This window comes from Coccomyxa subellipsoidea, assembly GCF_000258705.1.
Source record: "Coccomyxa subellipsoidea C-169, whole genome shotgun sequence".
NCBI lineage: Eukaryota > Viridiplantae > Chlorophyta > Trebouxiophyceae > Coccomyxaceae > Coccomyxa > Coccomyxa subellipsoidea.
The window spans coordinates 1226788-1243388 of NW_005178032.1; the positions used below are offsets into that span (position 1 = coordinate 1226788).

General features: G+C 53.1%; 5 protein-coding genes across 5 annotated transcripts; 2 read left to right on the forward strand and 3 right to left on the reverse strand.

The window, feature by feature from the left end:
- Window positions 1-329: 329 nt before the first annotated feature.
- On the forward strand, window positions 330-1804 carry COCSUDRAFT_56406 (hypothetical protein; the record flags this gene model as incomplete). The annotated part of the gene is made up of 5 exons (XM_005646450.1): window positions 330-385; window positions 693-875; window positions 1032-1242; window positions 1366-1482; window positions 1679-1804. The coding sequence occupies 5 exons, from the start codon at window positions 330-332 to the stop codon at window positions 1802-1804; spliced, it is 693 nt and encodes a 230-aa protein (XP_005646507.1).
- A 599-nt stretch (window positions 1805-2403) lies between these two features.
- On the reverse strand, window positions 2404-4503 carry COCSUDRAFT_10278 (general substrate transporter; the record flags this gene model as incomplete). The annotated part of the gene is made up of 7 exons (XM_005646451.1): window positions 2404-2645; window positions 2837-3023; window positions 3163-3279; window positions 3468-3641; window positions 3747-3893; window positions 4015-4150; window positions 4277-4503. Coding segments are annotated over 7 exons (1230 nt in total), but the record flags the coding sequence as incomplete, so codon positions are not given.
- A 613-nt stretch (window positions 4504-5116) lies between these two features.
- Window positions 5117-8011, forward strand: COCSUDRAFT_48005 (beta-ketoacyl reductase). The gene is made up of 5 exons (XM_005646452.1): window positions 5117-5422; window positions 5937-6217; window positions 6536-6658; window positions 7007-7206; window positions 7509-8011. Exons 1-5 carry the CDS (start codon window positions 5182-5184, stop codon window positions 7645-7647), a joined length of 984 nt encoding a protein of 327 aa, XP_005646509.1. The 5' UTR covers window positions 5117-5181; the 3' UTR covers window positions 7648-8011.
- Window positions 8012-8355: 344 nt separating this feature from the next.
- Window positions 8356-11117, reverse strand: COCSUDRAFT_56409 (hypothetical protein; the record flags this gene model as incomplete). The annotated part of the gene is made up of 7 exons (XM_005646453.1): window positions 8356-8588; window positions 8964-9108; window positions 9287-9404; window positions 9546-9667; window positions 9885-10002; window positions 10403-10602; window positions 10923-11117. The coding sequence occupies 7 exons, from the start codon at window positions 11115-11117 to the stop codon at window positions 8356-8358; spliced, it is 1131 nt and encodes a 376-aa protein (XP_005646510.1).
- A 753-nt stretch (window positions 11118-11870) lies between these two features.
- COCSUDRAFT_42977 (Metallo-hydrolase/oxidoreductase) lies at window positions 11871-15766 on the reverse strand (the record flags this gene model as incomplete). The annotated part of the gene is made up of 12 exons (XM_005646454.1): window positions 11871-11984; window positions 12146-12430; window positions 12662-12940; window positions 13212-13458; window positions 13751-13866; window positions 14019-14111; window positions 14359-14551; window positions 14690-14852; window positions 14961-15115; window positions 15203-15354; window positions 15485-15608; window positions 15699-15766. The coding sequence occupies 12 exons, from the start codon at window positions 15764-15766 to the stop codon at window positions 11871-11873; spliced, it is 1989 nt and encodes a 662-aa protein (XP_005646511.1).
- Between the last annotated feature and the right edge of the window lie 835 nt (window positions 15767-16601).

Genomic DNA, 16601 nt, shown 5'->3' on the forward strand with positions numbered 1-16601 from the left:
TGAGCTACTACTGTCTAGTACACCCATTGCCTTGTCCATGCCACATTTTGTGGGTTTGTCTTGTCCAAAGATTAAGATCGGAGTCATATGACTCCGTGAAACAAGTATTGAGCTGATTTGTTCTAAAAAGAAACTTGGATCGCCCGCCAAACAGAAGCATCGGCATATATACTAAGATGATGTAGCAGCACAGAACTATGAATCTGCAACGACGTGTGTCCAGCAGGGACTGTCCGATTGCATCATATTATTGCGTTTTGATCAGCACAAAGGCTTACCCTAGGACAGACTAGGAAGCCAAACCTGAGCGCAATAGCTTGTATCCAGAAATGGAAGTGGTGGAGCCTGGTTCCCTGGATGCTGAGGTGAGGAGGCAACGCGGCAGGTGTCCATCAGAGGCACCTAGCAGGCAGTCTATCAGATTTGGTCAGAGGCAGGCCTTGTCCAAATTGCCACACCACCAGAATAGCTCACAGCTGCAGGAGTGTCTGGACCCTGTTCGGGGAGTGAGGGATGCACTTCGAAGGTGATGTCATCAATCAATTCCCAAGCTTAAGGTCCATACAGGACAAATTTACAAGTGGTGCACTTAACTCTGCCAAGGAGCGGCACATGTGCAAGCCAGCGGATGCCTTCTGTGCATCCATCTACAGGCATGCAATGGTGCACTGAAGCTGGGTAACGATGTGCAGGCAGGGCATAAAGCCGGTCAATCATGCGCAGAACAATGTAGCAGCCATTCAGGCACAAAGTGACAGGATTCGGACATTGAAAAAGCAGCAAGAGGAGGCAGCCGAGGCAGCGCAGAGATCCAGGCCCACATCTGCAGCCTCTGTGAGGAGCAGTGGATATGCCAGCCCACACTACACACCCAGGTGTGAGCACCTTGAAAAATTCAGTTCAAATAAATGATCACGTTCATTCAGCGATTGCGCGCAGCGTCACGCACAGACCGTAAGGGATGCTCAAATAAATACTACTGAATAGCAGGCAATCTTCTGAAAAAAAAAACGCTGATGGTTGCTCATCAGGCGCGCCTCATTAGGCGCAAAGCAGAGCGATGCACAGAGCGAATTTGGGCGCAGCAGCTCACAGGCCCCTGCTCCATTTGTCCCTGTGGTCAGAGCGCGCCCCACAAGGGATGATGGTGATGCGTGGCTGAAGAAGGATGACTATGGCTGCGTACCCCAGTATCTCATCCACCGGCAGCTAGAAATGGCTGCCGCATATGCTGAAGAGCAGGTGTGACTCCAGCATTGCCATTCAGGCATTCACAAAATGACACTTCACATGCACACTTCCGTGCCCTTATCGTGAAGGCACTTTGAAGTGGGTGAGGGCTTTTAGATCAGTGGGTGTGCGCAGGCTGAGAGAGAAGCAGCGAAGATCCCTGATGGGATGCGGCTGCTGCCTGAGGAGGAGCGCCTGGAGATGCTCAGCCTCCTGGAGGCCAGCAGAGACGAACTAGAAGCAAAAATACGGGTATGATCGCCACAAATCAGCATGTTACTATGGTGGACGAACGGTCCCGATGGTTACTCAGTACGCGCCAGTAGTGCAATCTCATCGTTTGAACATGTTGAGAGGAAGCCAAACAATGCTGTAGCTTCAGACAGGCAGGACTCTATGCGACAGGCGTTCCCTTCTGTGAGCACATGCCTTGGTGTGTGCAATGCAGGCACTCCCTTTCATTACAGAGACTGTCAGCCAGAAGAAGTACAAGGCCGGCCTGGAAGCAAGGCTGACGGAGGTTGAAGCAGCAATGGAAGCGTTTGAACAGCCTCATGTTCTTGTGCCCATGTGATGGCCGGCCCAACTGACTGTTGGCCTAACTGTCATCAGATCCTTGTGGGTGGCCAGGGAAGTGAACTAGATATCTGTGGTATTACCACAGTTGGGCCCCATTCCGGGAATGGTGCAGTATTACCGATTTCCTTCACATTCGTCTTGCTCGCATTTACCCTTTTGACCATGGTCATGGGATTTGGGCAATTGTTTGGGCAATCATTGCTTCTATTGTCATTGCGGCATTGCTTGTATTTTACCGAGGACAAATTGAAGGCTCTCTTCAAGTTGCATTCAGCTGAGGACAATTGTTTGCAGGCATTCTTTGCATGCATTTCTGACAGCACCAGGCTGCTGGCAGCAAAATCGGCTCTGTTGCTGATCTCAGTCCAGGTGTAGCAGTGTGGCCTGTATCTGTGCCAAGGAGCGCTGCTTTGTCTCCACCATGAGCGCAAACACAAAGATCGCTCCCAGGACATTCAAGACCTGCACATCCAAATCTCACTCTTGTCAGTCAGACCGGAAGCACCAAGTGGTTGAAGCTGCATCCTTACAACATCTGCAAAACACCCTGGCACATGCCTTGGCGGCAGAGCAAAGGGAATCCAGAGCGCTCACAGCGTAGACCAGGTAAGCGCCGCCGAGGTGCAACAGGGCGAGCATTGCTGGGAAGGTGAGGCCCACGATGAGGTTGCTGAGCCAGTTGAGGCTGGTGCACAGCGCAGCGGCGGGGCCCTTGATCTCATTGGGCAGCACCTCGGGCAGATACACCCAGGGGATGGGCCCACTGCCAATTGAGAAGCCCAGCACAAAGCCCATCACTGCGATCAATGACACTGCTCCCTCCACCACCCTTGACACTGCGAGCATCAGCACATGCCTCAACGCAGTAAAGTGTTGGCCGTGAAATTACAAACACATAAGTAATGCAGGAGCAATCCCAATAAGATATGCACACCCTTGCAAGTCATACAGATATCCGCTGATAGCTGCAAAGGAGCTCATGTGTTCCTGAGCGCAAGGGCTAGTAAGGGCAATTGCAGGGGCTCACATGGCAAATATGTTGAGATAGCGAGCGCAAAGAGGCAAGCGGCCATGACAATGTGGCTGGTGAGCAGCAGCTGGCGACGGCCCGCCCTGTCCATCAGCGTGGCTGCCAGCAGGGTACCAGCAACATTGACTGACCCCACTATGATGCTGCCCAGGACGGGTGAATCCAGGCCTGCCTTTGCAAAGACCTGCCCAAACAGTCACACATGTTTTCAGAGGAAATCACGCAGCAGCTTCCAGCCACTTGCTAGCATATTTTAACCGCAATGGCTTTTCGCAGAAGCAGTCTGCGTTGACATCAAGATCTGCACGCAGGGGGGCACTCACATCTGAGGAGTAGAACACAACGGTATTGATGCCTGATGCCTGCTGCAGAATGGGGAGGGCAGCGGCCAGGATCATGATTCTCCTATAGCGCCTCTTCAGCAGCGAGCCCCATCCACCCTCCAACACAGACTGCTCCTGTGGATTTAGGCACAGCCAATAAGTAAGCACAAACCTTGAAGCCCCTGCCACCAAGTCTTATGACACATTTCATTCTGAAGAGATGCATTGAAGGCTATCCTACCAAGCAAGATCATGGGGTAACACACAGATAGAGAGATTGATCTTGTGCTACTGTGCAATCTCACCTCTGCAGCTTCCTCGCCTTGCAGAGGCTCCTCCAGGTTGGATGTCTGGTCCACCTCACCCTCTTCCCGCCACAGAGACCCCAAGAGCCGGTGCTCATTGTAGAGGGCCGTGGCCCGCCTGCCCTTCCAGTTCAGCCACACTGGGCTCTCCGGCGTGAACAGTAATCCCACTGCCTGTTGCAAAAATTCCAGCACACTTCAGATCAACATGCTTTATAACAATAATGATGCATAACGCAACCAGCAACGGAAAGGGACTAGAGAAGTTTTGACGCCCACCTGCAGAAATGCAGGGATCATGCCGAAGAGGAACATGACGCGCCACCAGGAGACAAGGTGGGACCCCACGACGACAGTCTGAGGCTTGTTGTGCTGGTAAGGCAAGCCCACCAGGTATGCCACCAAAATTCCAACGCAGATGAATGCCTGAACAGCACACCAGTTTTGAGAAATTTTTAATGAGATCAAAGTTCAATCGCCAATTTGGAGTGATGCAGAATTCTTCAGTACTGTTCGATAAGGCACAAGGGCAGCTGAATTGGCAGACCTGGTTCAGTGTGGCCAGAGCGCCCCTGATGGAGATGGGTGCAACTTCCGAGATGTACCGAGGGACATACAGTGAAGCCGCTCCCGCTCCCACTCCTGCCAAAGCACGGCCTGCATGGCAAGCCACAGGAGCATGGCTCAGCATTATAAGTAAAAGTTGCAAACGCGCGTGGTTTGGCAGGCTGGTAACTGAAGATCATGTATCCCTTCGCAGTAGCTTGCCTGCAAGGAGTCCCCAATAGCCCCCAGGGGCGGCGGCACACAGAGCTGTCCCCACCAGGAGCCATGCATTGTTGATCAGCAACGCCTTCTTGGGTCCCAGCGCATCTGCAGCCTGGCCAGCAAAGAGGGAGCCCACAACTGCGCCCACCACCACTGCAGACACCACCACTGCTCCCTGGCTGGTGAAGTCCAGGCCCAGATCTTTGGTGACCCAGAAAAGTGCTGTGTTCAGTATCCCGAGGTGGTACCCTGCGAATGCATCGCCGATGACACTGTCAAGGAAAGGACCCAGCTACGTGACTTCCCTGCAGGTACAAGGCTGTGGGGCCTACTGTCTAGGAAACATTGCAGCAGTTGACCTGCCATCAGATGGCAGCATCAGATGGAGGGAAATAATTAGAGACAGAAAGCATTTCAAAATGGCGTTCAGATCTCCAAGCGAAACGGCTTGCAGAACTCGGCGTTCATCACACGGGGGAAGTTGTCTTGGATGCTCACCAAATTGATAAGAACCTAGCAGGGCAAAGCATACGGTGATCCATAACATCGCAGGGTATGCCATGATGGATTGTTTGGGATTGCGTCTCGACATTGCTACTTGCTTGCGGGGCAAAGTCCCCCTAGCAAGGTGAGCACCTCAAGGATTTGCACGCTTGATCTATGTTTCTAGGTTCCACATCGACAATATCACTACAATAGCGTGTCTGGGGGATGAGCACAGCAAAATGAACGGGACTTTAGTTTTGCTGGACTTCGTGTCCAGTTTTATCGCACCCCTTGAATAGAAGCATGGGAGGGAGTTGGCTAAGGGCTTCAGAGGGCTCCTTCGCGCCAGGCAATCCAGGGCGTCTTGGCTTTGTGTGCCTTGCAAAAGCGTCTTCAAATTGTGCAAGTCAATCTTGTCGTGTCATTGCTATGCACAAGTGACTCCAAGGGGTCATATACAATGACATTCCACAGCTTCTTGAGCTCTGCTACTTCGACGTGCGGTGGATCTTGGGCTGTCGGACTTCTGCTTTTCGTGGGTGCTATTCAGGGTCTGAAAGCTCTTGTTCGCTTCGCCTCTGGCATATATGTGTACTACCTTAGACCTGGCAAGAACTTGAAAAGGCTAGGACAGTGGGCAGTGGTGACTGGAGCAACGGATGGCATTGGGAGGGCGTATGCTGATGGTCTAGCCAAGAAAGGTGAATCCTTGAAATTATACGATTAAGTTGATGATTCCAAAGTGCCTTGTGAGGTGCATGATGTGCATAGTGACCAGAGAGCTCAACTTGCAACGTGCACTTGTGACCCTTGTTCTTGTGAATTTCTGGGTCGTTGCTTTCTAAAGCTCACATATAAGTTGATCCAAAAGTTGTTTTTGTATCCCCTACTCCATTTAATCCCCACCTGCACCTCGCCTGAATCCCAGTTTGCCTTTCACACAAGAAAGTGGCTGCCTCGACCTTGTATGGGGAGGCATACCTGCTTGTCTATTTCCCAGCATCCTGCATCAAACGTGTCAAAGATGAACTTTGTGACAGTTCTTCAATTTAGCCATGCATGGACGTGAAAGAGTTGTCAGCCTGCAAGGAGATCCTCCGTTGCACAGCTGCTGCGGTGGCTTCCCAGCCAGGGTGGCTCGCATCTGAGCATGGTGGCACATGCATGAGCACATTGGCAGATACAAAAAAAACGATCCGTTCATTGCTGCTGCAGGCTTGAACGTGGTTCTCATCTCACGGACGCAGTCTAAGCTGGACACAGCTGCTGGGGAGATAGAGGCCAAGTACAAGGTGAAGACCAAGACGCTGGCTGTGGACTTTGGCAAGGCCGACGGCGCCACCTGGGCCATGCTGAAGGCTGAGCTGGCGCCGCTGGCTGTGGGGATCCTGGTGAACAATGTGGGGGTCTCCTACCCGCATGCAGAGTACTACGAGGCCATCGATGACCAGCTCATCGATGACCTCATCAACATCAACATCCAGGCCACCAACAAGGTGGGCACCACAGCCTCAGGCTTTAAACCTCCCTGAGATGCAGAGGTTCTGAGGCTTGACGTTTTACAGTACGATATATGCATTCAAAAGCCATGACTCTGTGAGAAATGACCTCGGTGCTGCTGGGCACGCATTCGACTGGTGGAGGGAATGCAAGAACAACCAAGTCTGGAAAGCAATAATCACATCTTGCTTGACATATTTAGCTCTTAAGGACTGGAAAGCGTGAACAATGTTAAGAATAAGTCAAAATCCACCATTGGTATCAAAGCCTGGTTCCCCAGAGAGGGTGAAGATGGATTTGTGTGTGGGGGCCAGATGACGCGCATCGTGCTGCCGGGCATGAAGCAGCGCAAGAAGGGTGCCATCGTCAACATCGGCAGTGCAGCGGCCACTGTGGCGCCTTCTGGGCCCCTGTACGCGGTGTACGCCGGCACCAAGGTGCGCCCTGCTCCCTGCCTGCCTGCTTCAGACAAGACTGCGCTTTATACTTTATGCCTCTGTTTGTGTGATCGCCTCTAGAGCGAGCAGGGTGCTCCTGCCGGGGGGTCTATAAGCATGCAGGGTTGGTTTGTGGGTGCTGCCGTCGCCTGCCAAGAAATGCAAGGTTGCCTTAGCTCCTTGCAATGGGCATGTAAATTGAATCAGGTCCTCATTGTGTGAGGGGTAGTAGCAACCCCCACATGAAAGGCTCTAGAAGCTTTCTTGAGCGGAAGTGGACCCCCAAACGGAATGATGTGCCGTGGCATTCATGTCATGCAAGCCTGATACTTACATGCCGGGCTGCAGGCGTACGTGGACATGTTCAGCAAGTCGCTGGACCTGGAGTACCGCCAGTTTGGCATCAGCTGCCACAACCAGGCGCCCGCGTACGTGGCCACCAAGATGTCCAAGATCCGCAAGCCCACCATGGACGCCCCCTCGCCCGCCAACTGGGTCAAGGCCGCCATCGCCCACATCGGCTACGAGGTCACCCAGTGCCCCTTCCCGTGCGTCCCTGTCCCCTACCCCTCTCATCCTATCTTGTAATCCAGTGGATCCACAGGCACTAGCCAGACCTCTTGTTGGTCAGCCATGTCTCTTCCTCTGCACATCATCAGTTCTGTGGTGTACTGCCGCTACTAAAAGGTGCTCCATATGGTGTTGTCAGCGCGCAGTCTTCCAAGCATGCAGTCCACGCACAGAAGAGGTGTGACAGGCTGCTCCAGGGAATGCATGCTTGCCAGTTGCCAGAGTATTTTTTTTTCTGTGAGGAGAATTCGCTGTTTGAAGGGAAGGCGATGGATTGCAGGTACCACGGTGCGATGTGGGGCATTGTGAGCAGCGCGCCGCTGTCTGTGGTGAACCTGTACCTGCTGCACTTCCACCTGCTGCTGCGCAAGAAGTACTACAAGAAGCTGGAGCGCGAAGCCAAGGCCAAGGGCCAATAGACTCGTATCGTCAGTGGGAATGAACAGTTGTGACAGCATGTTCAGCGCTACTTTGCTAGATGCAATCACGGCAGTGGCGAGCAGGCACTCAGCACTGATGATGTGCTACACTGAGAAGTTGATCACCTGAAAAGGAGGAAGAGGTTGTGCAGGATCTACTGGACACTGATCTGAGGAACCTGGAGTGTTACTTTATTGAATTGGGATCTTTGCATCACTTGAGAATTGAGAGTGGGGCATTGCCATGGCAGCAAAAGGGATTGACTCGAATGTGCACCTGACTGAGAGTCAAACCTTGTCCTTTCAAGGCAAACCTGTACTCTGCTGGCGGCACTGACGTCGGTGTAATCATGTACTATGCTGGAAGATCTTCAGTGCATATTATCCCACAGCATCGGAACTGGCAACCTTGCATACACACATGCACCTACAGCGCTAGCATTGACGAGCATGCCAAATGAACCCGGTCCAAAAAAACAGCAGAGCCTCTTGAACAGCCAATAGCAGCTCTGCCGTATGCTGAATGTGTCACCAGGATCTAATGCCGCGCAGCATTTTATTCCTCCTCCCCCATTTGCACAACCATGGCAAAACAACTCCGCTGCACATAGCCCAAATAGCGCAGCAGTCTTTCCTACACTTCTATGTGTCAGCTGCCTGGTGCCCAGCCGCAAGGAGAGAAGCTTCCAGGAAACAAACTGAAACTGATCAGGGCCAGTAGTGGATGTGGAGGCCGCGGCTGCGCAGCTTGTGGAATGACTGCATGGCGTCCTCCATGGATACCTGGTCCTCCAGGTTGAAGATGTCCTTGCCAAAGTGCAGCTCGTAGAAGTACTCGGCCACGTACTTGGCGGCACCGGCCTCCTGCAGGAAGGGCTTGAGCATGCCCTCCTCCACTGCCACATTCCCCTCCACATCCATCTTCACCACTATGAAGTCGCCTGCACCGCAGCGCTCACACCATAAACCTGAAAGCTATGAACTATAGCCAGGCGTGGTTATATGAAAGCTTTTAAAATTTTTTAATATGGAGTCTGCCCGGGCCTTGCCTTTCACTGCTCGGGGTGATTGAGCGCCGCAGAGACAGAGTAAGAACTGTCTTCAAGCAGCCCTGCTTTGCATGTCAGTTCCAAGGTGCCAAGTTTACAGGTCATCAGAAGCCTTGGAAATATATATGAGATTCACTAATACACATTGCAGTCACATTGCACACATCTGCAGGAGGGGGGCTCAAAGGGCGTTGCTTGCTGGCCACCACTTCTGAAGGGTCTTCACTCTGCTGGAGAAGGACTGGCAAGAGCTTGAAAGCGGCACACCTGGCTTGTAGACGCTGCGGATGATGTTCATGGGGTAGGAGGGTGAGTTGTGGTTGCCGCTGATGGCAAAATTGTAGAAGTGCAGCTTGGGCTGCATCTCCTCCGGCACATACTTCCAGTACTTCTGGTAGGGGTCCTTGGCAAGCTGCAGCAAAGCCCCACAGAACAAAAACTCACGCATTGATTGCTTCACACACAGTATTCTGTCACATGATCACTGTAATTGGAAAGGAATTTTGTGTTATTGCCTCCACTGACTGCGCATTATTTGCACTATTGAAAGACCAGAAAAGTAATAATTAAGTACAAGGTTGGTAGCTTACCTCTGGGGACACCTCCCAGGCCCAGATCTCATCAAAGTCAACGCCCAGCGCCTTGTAGCGATCGGTGACCCATGACAGGCTGGTGTTGTAATGGGATGTGCCCAGGTCGAACAAGTACCTGCACAGAGAGCAGCTAGATTTATGAGTTGGGGGCTTACACCGCTTGGCATCCTGGCCATGAAGCATGCAGACAGAGTAACACAGCCATGGTGAAAACATTGCACAGGATGTCAAACGGGTCAAAAAGAAAGGCGCGCACTTGCGCCCTGGGTAGACAGCCCGGAAGAACTGGGATGGCACCGCGTTCATGATCAGGTACTCCCGATCCTCGACTGGCACCTCCTGCAGTTTGCACCACACGTCAGCTGAGGTGCTGACCCCCTGCCACAGCGCGGCGGCACTAGACGAATGGCACTCTGCAATCTTGAGGCCAGCCAGACCGCGGATATGTGCCAGAGAAGACAGATGAGCCTGCATGCTGACCCAATGTGGTCCCTTGGAACCCAAGGTGCCAGCTTGGCCTGTTTGAAGTGACAGCACCTGATGTCAAGAGGTGTTCAGAAACATAAGAAAATCTGGCAGGGATCAGGATGCGGACCTCCTTGGGTTTATTGGGGAATGGGCAGGCGCCCCAGTAGGGGTTGCGCAGGTGGCCCACCAGCGGCTCCATGGGAACCTCCAGGCTGCGAGGCAGCCCGTTGCTCGGGCACACATTCCTGCGCACAGCAGCACCAATGCAGCTGTACTGTCAAGGCTGACATGTGCACACGATATAAAGGGTTGTGACTTGACTATAAAGGCATGTGAGACAAGTGAACAGTAATAGGTGCACACGGAAAAATATTGGCACATGCCCTAGCATCTGGTTGCGCAGATGAAAGCACTCAATGCCTCAATTTTTTGTCAATATTATTGCACGTTTTCCAGTCCTTAAGGACTATGTACATCAAGCAACACCTGAATAATTGCTCTCCAGTCTTCTCGGTTCTTGCACTCTCTCCACCAGTCATAAATGCCTCAACATATGCCTTGACAAGTGAACAACATGTACAGAGAACCTGCATATGCTACGGATGACAGGTAGGTGTATGATCAGGGAGAGATGCTGAGCTGCACCTGTAGACGAATTTGGGGAAGGTTGTTGCGTTGAAGGCGGAGAGAGTAGACTGGGAGGGTCCAGTTTCGTTGTAGCGCTGTGCCATGGCCATCCAGTGCTCCACGCGGTCGGTGTGCTTCTGCATTGTCTCGCAGATCTTGGTGCTGTACTCTGACGCGTGCAGGTGCCAGTCAGCCTCCCAAGCGGATGGCACGTACTCCTGTACATGTGGAAAGTGACATTTTCATTCTTTTAGCTTGGATGGCATAGGGTTCCCATCATCAGATACTTTTCAGGAAAGTAACGCTGCTCAACGCATAGCAGCATGGACGTCAGCACTTTTGCAGTTGCAGAGATATTGGATCTTTCAAGCCGTGATCTGCTACGATGAAATGAGCAGTGGGAGTAATAAGGGGACGTTGTTCCTTTTGCAGACGAGCGACCTATGCCCTGCAAATGACCCCTATGACACGAAGGCACGTCCTAGGAGACTTCTTCTAATAAATTGGGTTTCGGAAGAATATATCGTAAGCAGCGCACCACAAACTCGTACGACGGGGCAGACTTGTGGCAGCCCCGCTTCCCTCCAGTGTATACTGATGCTGCTCCGCCGGCAGGTAGTTGCACGCTGATCTTATTCGGGTTGTGCCAGATCTGGGAACTGCTGACAATAGGAACGCTGTTTACGGCACAGAGCACAAGCGCGCATCTCAGAACGGTCGAGCAAGAAGCCATCCTGTGAATCTTTGCCAATCACAAGTAAAGTTTGATCAAGTAGATGGGTTATTCCATTTCGATGCTTATTTTATGACGTGTGAAGGTTTGATACATTGCTTGTATCCGGAAGAAATGAAAGTGGCCGCCTTTGGGACATTTGTTCAGTCAGCTGTTTCTGCGCGCTTTCATACGCTAGACGCCCTTTACTCCTATCTAGGCTCCTCTACCTCTCCAACTTGGCGAGTAGATTTCCATTGCATGCGCGAGCTTGACATCAACAACATCAATCTTGTAACACTTAGTGTTACGCGTAATCACTTTATTTGAGCACACACGCCCCCAATGCTTGAAGCCTAATAGCTGATATCACCAGTCCCTTACACAGATCATCTGTGTAAGGGACTGGTGCATGAACAGATGCGGCATGATGCCGCATCTGTGCCACAGATGCCGCATCTGTGCCACCAGTGGTCTCACACCGTGTGACACATGACATGTGCACAACAGTTGAACTTCAACTTGGAATTGGACACACATTCGCCTGGGACACAATTGAGAAGACAGAAAAGGTGTTCCGTTGCGGTTTGGTGAAGCGCCTGCAATTGCCACAATGTCACTTCCCCAGGGCCTGCATATATATTCCCAACTTGCTTGAAGCACGCTCAATGCTGCATGATGAAAGAGAATGCATCCATTCCACCAATAGTCCCAACGCTCAGTTCAGGCCTTTTTGACTGCACAGGCTCAGCTCGCAGAAGTACACACACTGCATCACGGGTACTCGGTCGCTTCTCCTGTCTCGCCCGGCTTCTCCCGCGGGTTGGCCTGCCTCCTCCTCTGCGCCAGCTCCTTCGGCAGCGGCGTTGCCAGCCCCGGTCCGCCAGCCTGCCACACTCACACAGCACCGCTTCAGCCCTCCTCTTGCGCTATACACCTGCAACAGTACTTCATCTCCCGCGCCCTATGCACCTCATCATTACACACGCGTCTGCAGAATGCGAGCAAGCATGCAGGAGATACAGCCGCAAATGAGCCCAGGGCAGCACCGTGGCGGAGCCGCCTCTGCCCCGAGAGCTGCCGCCGCCCCGCCGGCCGCCACCGCGGCCTCGGGCCGCGGCTTCGGACTGGGCCATGCGCGCGTTGGCGCGGTGGACGGCCTCGGCGTAGGCAGCCGGCGCGGCGCGGTTGTTCATGTCGTGGGCGATGACGGTGATGAGCGGCTTGCGCTGGTTGTACGCGCGGCACTCCCGGATGAGGCCCTCCTCCACCACTCGCTCCACTGCTAGCAGCGATGCGTCCGGCCCCAGCCGCATCACTGCCGCCTCCGCCGCCTGCCGCATTTCACACATGATGCAGGCTCAGCTGCAAGAGCTTTCAAACATGCGGTGATAGCCCTTCCTAATGCCCTCCACACGCCCAGGACATGCCCAAGAGAAATGTTTGCATCGGGCAGTACATCCAGGAACATCACCAGAGGTTTGCTTGGGCAAGGGAGATTCAACAGCAGCTGAGCTTCTGCAAGAGAATGGCTACAAGAGATGTCATCTGATATGAGGACTCACCCGGCACAGTTCCTGGCCAAGGCGGCCCTGATCGGTCCACATAGCGAGCGTCTTTACGCGCACGCGCGCGTGCAGCCGCTGCGGCACGTCCCCGGCCTCGGCGCCGTCAGCAGCACCCTTGCGTGGCGCAATGCGCCCCGACGTGGACGCCTGCCCCTGCGCAGCCGCTTGCGCTGCCGATTGCGGCGGGCGCATGACGGCCACGTCCGCGATCACGCAGCCCTCTGTCGAGATTGTTGTGCGCTCCTCCAGTGCCATCTCCTCCGAGGTTCCCGTGCCCTGCTCCCAGACACAGCCAACAAATATCAGCAGCCAAAGATCTGCAGGGGGAGTAGAACACACTTCTTTATTCTTCACTGATCAGTCTCCATCTGCAAAGCCTTCACCTTTGCCTGACCATACTTGACACTTGATGCTGCTTTCCAACTTGCAAGGTGATTTGATGGATGTCTGCTACGATATTGTGGAATGAACAGGGCTGGACACCCCAGACTCTTTGCATCAGCGAGCGCGGCAACAGCGCCAGAGAATAGAGCAGCAAAGCGCGCACCCTGCCGCCATCGTTGTAGAACATCTGCAGCTTGGCCTCGCCAAGCAGCTGCATGCTGCCGGTGGAGATGGTCTTGCCGTTGCGGCGGGGGGAGACTCCCAGGTACTGCCCGTTACGGATCACGCTGGTGTCCCTGATGCCGATGTCCCGCGCCAGCTGGGCGTGCGCGCACAGGAATGCATACTCCCCGTGCACCGGCAGGAAATGCTGCGGCTTCACCAGCTTCATCACCTCCTCCAGCTCCTCCCTGGAACACATTTGCACACCCAGCGTCATCTCATGCACAAGCATTGAGCTTTAGGGGCTTATGATAATCCTTACAGCTGCAGCAGTATCACATGCGATTCCCTGCCAAAAGAGGCCAGGTCAGACTGCTGTGCAGGTAAACGTCCTAGCCGTCCTTGGGCTTGCCGGATTCAAAAGGGACCCCACCAAGGGGGGGGGGGGGGGGGGCACAGTGCTCAGGATGAGGTTTCACAAGCACATGGCATGATGTGTGGGGGATGCTATTGAAAGGGTGTGGATGGTGGGATATGCACCTGTAGGCGTGGCCTGATGTGTGCAGGTTCTCGTTGCGAGACATGGCAATCTCGGGCCCAAGGCGGCTGATGTTGTTCATCATCTCAATCACGCGCGTGTCATTCCCAGGGATGACCTGCAACATGCGAGGTCATCACCACAGCCAAAGAACAGAGAGCCTTTCTTCAAGGGGATGACCTGCAGCAGGGCAGAACTAACCACAGCTAAATTAGATGAGCTTTGTTTCAGCTTGCATGGCGAGGCCAGAAAGGCACAAAATGCGCTTACCTTTGCTGAGTAAAGAATGAGGTCGGAGGGGTCCAGTCGCAGGAGGGGTGAGGCCCCTCGCGAAGCCAGGGACAGCGCCGCTCGTGGCTCAGCCTGCAGCACAACAACTCTCACGCCACAGCAAAGCATGCTATAATTCCAGATTGCTTTCACATGACGGATTTTCACAGGCGCAGATCCTCTCTGCTGCGCAGCAGGGGCATGGTGGCCTCATTTCAGCTACTTGTTGCAGAGATAGTGCGGTGGCTGCCTGATGTTCAGAAAGAATGCGGCAGAGGCAAAAGCAATGCATACAAGAGTCTGTCTCAGGAGCTCAGTCTGGGCATGGAGGGAGCGCTACCTGGGAGCCTGTGGTGACAACAAGCAGCTCATTGGGATCCATGCCATCCATATCCTCCTGGCTGACCAAGTCCTTGGGGTCAATGGGCGCCCTGCCCTCCCTCTGCGCTGCCTCCAGGTATGTGGTCAGACTCATGCCAATGAAGCAGATCTTCCTGCCTGCTGCATCTGCTGCTGCCTTCACGCTTGCTAGCCTGAATATCCAGGAAGACAAGAGCATTCAGGAGGCACTCTTTTGGCTCCAAGCAAGTCATGCAACTTTGTCCACCAGGTACAGCAGAAGGAAGCATAATGACGGTCATGATATTTATTACATGGTGGCCCTGCCTCACCTGTGCAAATTTGAAGCGAACTGTGTGGTGATGATCCGCCCCTTGCCTTGATGCCCCATAACGCGCGTGATAAGGGCATCTCGCACTGTGGTCTCGCTTAGCGTGCGGCCAGGCGACAGCACATTTGTGGAATCGCTCATGAACAGAGCCACTCCCTCTTTGCCTGCGAAGACATCCCTCTGCTGAAACTAGGACACAGAAGATTGCATGAGGTAGGTTTGCATACTTAAAAACGGGGTGGAGAAAACCCAAAAGAGGAGGTGAAACTCACTAACTGCCTCAAATGTGTTGCGGTCGAATTTATCCCCGTCCATAGGATCCTCATCAATCTTCCAGTCCCCTGTGTGCACTATGTTCCCATGCTCGCTCCTTAAAATCATGCCACAGCAGTCCGGAATAGAATGCGTCACCCTGATTGGTTCACACCTGCACAAGCAAGCACTTCTCAGACACTGTTGGCAAGTGCTTGATGAGTCACAGAGACTACTCAGAGACCGAGGGAGCGGTGCTCACTCAAAGGGCCCCAGTTGGAAGCGCTCATTCATTTTAAAGGTCTTGAAACGGGACTCGTTCCACAGGCTGTACTCCTGCATGCGCCGCTTTATGAGCTGCATGGCAAAGCCACCCGAGTAGATGGGCGTGTCTGGGTCAAGAGCAGGCACCACCTGCAGAGACACACACAGGCATGTCACTTCATGTGTGAGCTCCACTTTCTGTTGGGTAGAACTTGTGTAGCTCATCCCGGACACAACAAACTACTATGCAAGAGGTCTAGATGAGCGTTTGTTTGCTCACCCAGGGCATGGCGCCAATATGGTCCTCATGACCGTGAGTGATGATGACTGCCTCAATCTTGTCCCGCCATCGATGCAAGAAGCTCGTGTCAGGCAGGATCTTCTGCATGCCCAGGTCCGTGAAGCTGCACGTATAGCACGTTTGTTTCAGATCTGCTTGTGAACACGCCAAGGGATATGAGCACTGAGGCGAGCATGTTGCGATAGAAACGTACTCAGGGAACATGAGTCCTGCATCAATGAGGATGTATCTGTCTCCAACGCCGACGAGCATGCAGTTCATCCCGATCTCACCAAGTCCACCGATGGGCAGGATCCGTAAGGGTGGACCCTCATCTGGAGGAGGCCCTGGGAAGGGCCTGTTGCTTGCAATATCACCACTTTAGATCGCTTAGTACACACATGCATGCAGAACATTGTACACATTGCAGAGGCACGACATGCACCTGTTTTGAAGATGCGATAGTGCTGAGCCAAGATGCTGCACCCCATCGCTGCTGATGTACTGCCTCTGCCGTTTTTTCGCTGCAGCATCCAGTCAAACGTTATAGCAGCCCAAATCCATTGAAGGCTTACAACTGCTGCAAACTTTAACATTCTTTGCTTCACACAATGAACAAGCTTCCCCAAGACGTAATTGACTTCCAACAAGGACCTTTGGCAGCAAGTTTTGCAGTGGCGGACCTGCTTGACAGACAAGGCTTTTTCTGGACCTATCTGTGGTTTGAACAGGGCAACATCTTCCTCCTCTCCTCAGAAGTAAAATTGAGCTGCCTTCCCTCGTCAGCAAATGGCTGCACTGCAAATGGGGTAAGAGTGCAGCATTACAAAACGTCATTAATACTTTCTCGTCAGCTCAATTTGCCCTACCGCAACATCCCAGATGATATTTTAGAGTGTATAAATAAATTGGCATGTATTGCAATCGCATCCAAGTTTCTGTCCTTCCAAAACTTGCAGAAAAACAGAAACAAGCAGCCAAAAGTTCATCTTCTGCCAGCGTGGCTCTGGGCCCTAGTCCAGTCAGCTGATCACTTCATGAAACCCTACCATGCATTTCTTGGACTCACAACTACCTTGGGCGATCTTGGGCGATCTTGGGCGAGCTTGGGCGATGA

Bases quoted from the DNA above. Each gene is read 5' to 3' on its own strand.
- COCSUDRAFT_48005 (XM_005646452.1), top strand. From the start codon at position 5,182: ATGACATTCCACAGCTTCTTGAGCTCTGCTACTTCGACGTGCGGTGGA. The intron at 5,423-5,936 runs GTGAATCCTTGA...TTGCTGCTGCAG, and splicing joins TGATGGTCTAGCCAAGAAAG to GCTTGAACGTGGTTCTCATC. The intron at 6,218-6,535 runs GTGGGCACCACA...TGTGGGGGCCAG, and splicing joins ACATCCAGGCCACCAACAAG to ATGACGCGCATCGTGCTGCC.